The following is a 7,255-nucleotide window of genomic DNA, read 5'->3' on the forward strand; positions in this document are numbered from 1 at the left end:
TGCCTGCAACTCAGGATTAAGCCGTAGTCTAAATAAACCTGGGGGTCAGAGGGTATCTACGTATACAGAGAAAGAGAGAAAGTGCTCCAACTGCCAATACCTTGTTTGACAAGCTTGCATACAAAATAATGATCAATTTCAAGAACATTTGGTAAGACATTTTAGTTAAAGAACTATTAGGATTTTAAGAAATTCCCAGATGTGAACTTATCACCAAGTCAGTTAACTGATTGAACTGAGACTGTCTAGGTCAAAGTAGAATTTCATACATTCCATTGCATTCAGTTCTGTTGACAACGAGGCCAATGAAATACACTCAACTCATTGTAATGTTAATGTAACCAGTCGATGACTTGTGCTTTGTGCCATTGCGTAGGGTTCTACAGTGCGAGTACTTCACTCGCATTTACGCCTAAAAATAGATAAGTGCGAACTGGAAAATAATTTACGAGCACAGTGTGTGAGTGACGGGCTGTTCTCAATACACGCAACAACAGCGCGATGAAGCAAAGCACACCATTGATTTCACGTGGAAAGGAAGCAAAAGGACGCAAAGTTGTCGGGGTCACGACTGTGTGATGGGAACATAGCATGATGATGCTCTTAACTTTATGCAAATGAGAGTGACGATTCGCAACCGATGAGCTTATCACTGAAATAGTGTTGGAATGTGCGGGAACTGCTGGATTCTAAGTGAGAGAGTCAAGTGTTAAATGATAGACAGGTAAACACTGGAAAAAAAGGTACAATAGTGCAGACATCGTTGAAAATGGAGCCCATTCATTTTTATTTTGAGCGAAAAAGAGACGAAGAGAAAGAGGAATCCAGCGAGGTGGATTTGGAAGGTTCATCTAACGAGGTTTCTTCGCAAGATTTACCTGAGGCTGAGAACAACTTTAGCGACCCTATGGTGACTCACTTCAGTGTCAGCTGGAGCTGGCAGGGGGAGAACAGATCAATTTAATGCAAATTGGCTGAAAATTTTCCCATGACTAGATTTTGAAAACATCATGTTCTGCAAATATTTGAGAGGGGAGAAACAGGCTGACAACTCGTCGTTTGTGTCATGAAATCCATGTCTGAAAAGAGATAGCGTAACGGCATATCCAGTGTAGATATCTGCCGGCATATCCGGCGGCATATCCAGTGTAGAGATCTGTACCTGTTGAGACAGGAGAAACCATCGGGCATGGTGTCAGCAGCCTTGAGGAGGCAAGTGCTACTATCTGAAGAGGAGACAGTTGAAAATAAAGATAAACCTTGCATGCTTCATTGCGAAAGAAGAAGAACCTTTTGTCAAATTTGGGCCGCTTATCAGACTCCACCACAAAAACGAAGTTGACGTTAATGAGAGAGACATAATGAGAGAGAGCCTGCCAATGAAGCTGAAAGCTGCAAAGTATTTATCCGCTCTAATAAACAGAGACGCTGATAAATCCAACACAGAATGTGAGATTGTTTATGTGCGCTTGTTGGCGGATGGGAAGCCAGTCATCCTCCTAGTCGGACAACAGACCCTTGAGCATTCCCATGCCCTTGCTAAGTTATTTCTCTTTATAGGATTTATTCTTGTGTAAAGTTGAATAGGGCTGCAATAATTATAAAACTTCATCTCCGGAGTATAATGTAAATTAATCCCTTACCATTGCGTTGCTAACAATCACACTGCTAGCTAGGTTCGCATCAAGGCTGACAACTTCATATTTGTGTGGGCAAACTATGGTTTTGCCATGTAAAACTCTGCATGATGTAGGTCTATACACCAACTTAAACACAAATTCTATGCTTTCATTCATAGCAACTTTATCTTCCACTTATCTAACTTAATCAACAGATTAGTCGACTACTGAAATAATCATTAGTTGCAGCCCTAAAGTTGAATCATTACTCGTAATGGAAATAGAATTTAGTTTTTCAGAAAGACTTTTGTATAACTTAATTGTTTTTTGTGTCATTTGAGGTGTTTTGGATGCCACCAAGGTAGCATTTTATGCTGTCTGCCCAGAGGAGGACGGAGGGTCATGGATGAAGAAGTGCATTTACTTTGGGGCAGATGGCGCCTCCATGAACATGAGTCATGGTGGAGAAGTGATTGCCCATCTGCAGAGAGAGGCAGGGAGGTATATAATCCCAATCCACTGTATGCCACATAGGTTTGGAAATAGTGAAAAATGATTCTCTGTGATTTATTTGTATTTGCTAGCAGAGAATGTTAAACAATACTGTGTGTGCGCGTGTGCGCATGCACGTTCTAAGTGCCGGAATGGAAAATACTTACCACAAAATTATTTATTCCTTTTGGCACAAGAGAGAGACAGTGAATTGTTTGAAAGATTCTGTTCTGACTTTCACAGGTTAGAGCTGGCAATACTGACCATATAAAAAAAAGAGCCAAAGGTGTCTGTTGCATACCATCCTCTGCATCTGATATGGAAGACTTATCACTTCAGCGGTAAATCCAAACGAGAGCTCTATGGTCTCGGACAAGAGCGCGGTGTGGATATTTGAACACCATCTAGCATCAAGGGAACTCGCTGAATTCCCCATGTCCACAGAGCCCTCAAAGTGGTCCTGTGGCATGGACAAGACAAGGACCTTGCTACTGACCAAGGCCAGTACTCAGTTACAGCACATGGAGCACCTGGCCGTGGCATCAACAACAGCGGAAGTTCAAGGGCGGGCAAAGAAGGTCAGTTTTACTCAGTAAATTGAATACCATTAATTTAAAAAAAAAAAAAAAAGGTTCAAAACCCAAATGAACTTTCAGAATCAAATAATTGACAGATGGCTAAGGGAAAAAAACGGACACTTTTACTGTGTATTTATTTACTCACTACTTAACAGATAAAGCGGGAAATGGAGAATGCACTCTTTTGTGTATCAGACATGTTTGAGGAGCTATCCTCACTTAGCCTCACCCTGCAAAGGAATGACCTGGTCCTCCCCCAAGCCACATCAGAGTTTAGGAAGACAGTGAACAGACTGGAAGCACTAAAGTTTAGGGCAAAAGCAGGGGCATGCTGGAGAAGATCCAGACCATGCTTGCACACCAGCAGGGTGATGAGAGGACATTTCAGGTGTGTTAGGATGAGAGTTTGTTAGGCTGTAAGAGAAACCATACAATACAATACAATACAATTAGAGGATATGGAGGGATATGCAGTGAAGATTGGAGAAGTCTTTAAAAAAAATTTTAGGCTAACAAATGGCCAGACATTTCATTGTGTGTTGGCGTGTGTGTTTCTGTTAAAGGGAATAACACTGAAGGGGAATCTGAAAGGCTTCACAGACCTCACCAATCCCCAGTTGAAGCAGCACATGGATGCAGCCATCAACATCGGCATGGAAGTTCTCAAAGCCAGGTTTAGTGGTTAGCTGAAGGATGAGGGTGCCCAGACCCCAGTGAAGTCTTTCAGAGTGCTAAACCTTGACACATGGCGAAAGGGCCAGGCCAGCCTTCTCACCTTTGGAAATGATGATGTGGCAGACCTGGTGAGGCATTTCAAGGAGCCTCTAGAGAGGTAAATATTTGACACTGCATTTCCATATGAGACAATGGTATGTTTGCATATTTGCAAACTCACTTGCTCTGTTCAATCCTGCAGATCAGGGTGCAACATGGCTGCAATCCAGGATGAGTGGCAGGGGCTGAAAATCCTGGTCAGCCACAATTTCAAGGACAAGTCCTACAGTGGCCTGTGGGAGACCATGTTGACAAAGGACCCCTACAGGCTAGATTACAAGGTAGGCCAACAGTACTGAGTTGCTGTGTATGGTATCCTTCTATGGTTGGTTTTGATAAGTTAATGGTAAGAGTTTAAATGAAATTGAAAAGTATCATATTTTCCCTGGAACAAAGTGGAGTTGGTGCAGATTATGCTGGTGAAGCCCATTTCAGCCGCTCAGTGTGAGCGAGGCTTCTGTACACAGAACCGCATTAAGAATTCAACAAGAAGCTGCCTTGGGGTCTCCACCACCGAAGACCTGATGAGGATCAGTCTGGAGGGGCCTTCTGTTGAGGAGTTCAATCCCACTCCTGCCGTGGACTGCTGGCTGACCTCTAAGTGTTCCAGACAGCCAACATACAAAAGCAGCTGGACAACTGATATCCTTTGCGTCTAGGCCAATGTGTTATTTTGCACACGTAGTACAAGTATGAAATAAATAATTTGTTTAATAAACTAATTTCAAAAAAAACTTTTTTCAACGTGCTCCTAAATTTTTTTGTGTGCTCCAAATTTTTTTCATTTAGGAGCACACATACTCCTTGGGAAAAAAGTTGGCGTAGAGCCCTGTTGTGCATCATCATATTGGAAGTAGCCATTATAAGATGGGAAAATTGTAGCTATAATGTGGTGCTTGCACTCAGCAAAGCTGTGTTGACAGAGGCTGTGACATTCAAATTATGCTGGATTGGCATTAAGGTGCCCAAGAAAGCATTCTTCACATCATTACACCACCATAAGATTTAACTGTTGGCACAAAGCAGGTTGGGTCCATAGATTCTTTCTGGTGATACCAAATTTTGACACTACCATGTGCATGTTATATCTTCCCACAGGGGTGGCTCGACCTGTCTAAAAGTAGTGGGGCCAATTGTTTCCAAGCCCATGTACGGGGTGTCTGGGGGTATCCACCCTCATGAGAAATGTATTTTATATATAATTTCAACATTCAAATACATCTGGATTTCTGGCCCTGCTCTGCACTGAGCCTACAGTTAAACATGGCTTTGTGTCAGGGCTACTAATTCTTAATATGTTACTAGCAACAACTCTGCAGAGGAAAATTACAGCAATAGTGGGAGGAAGACATCTTAATCATCTACCTGACTGACCTTGAGTCAATGCATGAGTGCATGTCCTCTGTCTGATTCTGTGCTGCCTCCTTTTGCTGTGTTTGATGTTTGGCTGACATATCCCTGATGAGCAATTAATCCCCTTTCAGACAGCTTTCATTTATTTGAGAATACAGCTTTATAATATGGATCATTAAGTCATTAATGTATTGTGGGGGAAGAAAACTTATTTTACAGTTTATATGCTGAAAAGTTAATCAACTTCAATATTGTTGCTTGAATTTTTTATTTATTTATTTTTTTACCTCTTTGGATCCACCAGGAACCCCAGGAACACCTGTTTCATCTTACTGGTGATCATACCTCTCACTGGTCTGGTCACCCCCTGCTCACACTGTGTTTCAAATGCCTGTGTTAGTCAAATCAGTACAATTAGCTAGTTAACCAACCTAACTATTACACATCCATTTGACTGGCATAAAGTTGGCTTGACGTTGGAAGGTCAATATTCTCAGATATGCACAAATTAAGGGACCGTCTCTAAAGTTACATACGACATTGTTATACACGTTTCTAACTTCAATAGCATTTGAACGGGATGATGTACAGTCACAAAACCAACTGTAAAGTGTTCGACTAGGTGTTGGGTATGACGCACACCTTTTAGATTTTTGGACCCCCCTTTATGCATTTGTGTAGGTTTTTTGGTTCATGCATTGTAGAGATAAATAACAAAAATATAAAAGGTGTGCGTTATAGCCAACATGTGCATGAATACTATACAGTTGGTTGTGTGACTGTACGTCATTTCCTTCAAATACTATTGAGCTTTATATTGTGGTATATTTTGTGTATGAGCCCATTCGGCAGTGAAATTCATATCAAATTTACATATGATTTAATAGTTTATTTTGTTAAATATAAAAAGGTGTGTGTCATACCTAACACCTATATGAACACTTTACAGTTGGCTTTATGACTATACATCATTCCCTTCAAATGCTATTGAAGTTAGAAACGTGTATACCAATGTCGTATGTAACTTTAGAGACGGTCCCTATTATTGTTCCGAGCATAACTAGTCTTTCTCTCTCTGCTAGCTAGCTAACTGATAACAACATAGCTGGCTGGCACACAGTTTAGCAGCTAACTTTACATTCCATTCGAGGAATTAATGCAATCTTTTTCAAGTAAATTAAATAACGCTAGTTTGTTCTAATATTAGTTACATCGTTTAGGTCTCTGTTCCTAACAATGTACACTTACTTTCGGGTGTTGGCTAGTCGTCGCCACAAACCTGTTCGTTCTGAGCAAGCTAGCTAGTGGGAGTCATGCCAACCTGAGGCAGAACCGCACTGACGTATACAGATCCGTGCACGGAGAGGAGACTCCATTTGATTCATTATAAATTAGCTGTATATTAAGCAGCATTGTTAATACTTCCGATAAAACAAGACACAGTACACAAAAAATCTGGCATTAATACGAGGTAAAAGAGGTGTGGCATTTTCTTCCCCGCGGCTCTTTCCCCCTTGATGCTGCTCCTACATTTCCCCTCAAACCCTGTCATTCTATCCTTTCTGCACCTGTTTCTCACTTCATAAACAGATCTTTAGCTTCTGCATCTCTCCATCTACACCCTTAAAACTGCGGCAGTGACTCCAGTTCTTAAAGAACCCGCCTTGGACCCTGCTGTTCTTTCTAATTTCCTCCTCTAATTTACCTTTAATTTGCAAAATACTGGAAAGTACTGTTGCCTCTCAGCTCCAATCTTTCCTTGCTCAAAATAATCTCTTTGACCATCTTTCAATCTGGCTTTCATCTTCTTCATAGTACTGAAACTGCCCTCGTAAGGGTTGTCAATGACCGATTACTCTCTAGCGACTCCGGTTCTCTTTCTATTCTTCTATTACTTGAGCTTGGTTCAGGTCTGTCATGACTAACTACTCTCTCGCCTCTCGGATTTTGGTGTCACGGGTGCTGCTCTTTCCTGGCTTACTTCATATGTGACTGATAGTTTATCATTTCTATGCAGGATTATTAGTCGCCTACTGTATCTCTGAAATTAGGTGTCCCTCAGGGATCGGTTTTTAGACTTCTACTATTCAATATTTATATATACACATATATACATACACACTTTGGGTCAACTTATCCGCCACCACAGTTTCGGTTACCAGTGTTATGCTGATGATATCCAAATCTATACAGCTTGTAGATCTGCTGTGTCAATGAAATAAAAGGATGGCTTAACTCAAACTTTTAAAAACTGAACATTGACAAAACTGAGATCATTATTATCAGAACACCAACACTAAAAAATATCCTTTATGACCTTACTCGTGACATTGATAGTACTCTCATTAAACCATCTAGTACTGTTTTATATATATATATATATATATATATATATATATTTATATTTATATATATATATATATATATATATTTATATAT

The 7,255-nt window shown here is 40.6% G+C and overlaps 1 protein-coding gene across 4 annotated transcripts in view; it reads right to left on the reverse strand.

Moving 5' to 3' along the window:
• LOC128601116 (uncharacterized) overlaps positions 1-7,133 on the reverse strand; it is a 31,898-nt gene extending 24,765 nt beyond the window's left edge. The window contains exons 1-3 of one of the 4 annotated variants that reach the window (XM_053614068.1): positions 6,065-7,133; positions 5,104-5,192; positions 4,829-4,921 (exon numbers count right to left, since the gene is read on the reverse strand). In XM_053614068.1, the coding sequence (XP_053470043.1) occupies positions 4,829-4,921; positions 5,104-5,159 (149 nt within the window). In that variant the 5' untranslated portion in view covers positions 5,160-5,192; positions 6,065-7,133. Of the gene's footprint in view, positions 1-4,828; positions 4,922-5,103; positions 5,208-6,064 lie in introns of all 4 variants that reach the window. The other 3 variants (XM_053614070.1, XM_053614067.1, XM_053614071.1) reach the window with 3 other exon arrangements.
• Positions 7,134-7,255: the final 122 nt, after the last annotated feature.

This window comes from Ictalurus furcatus, chromosome 25 (genome assembly GCF_023375685.1).
Source record: "Ictalurus furcatus strain D&B chromosome 25, Billie_1.0, whole genome shotgun sequence".
NCBI classification, from domain to species: Eukaryota; Metazoa; Chordata; class Actinopteri; order Siluriformes; family Ictaluridae; genus Ictalurus; species Ictalurus furcatus.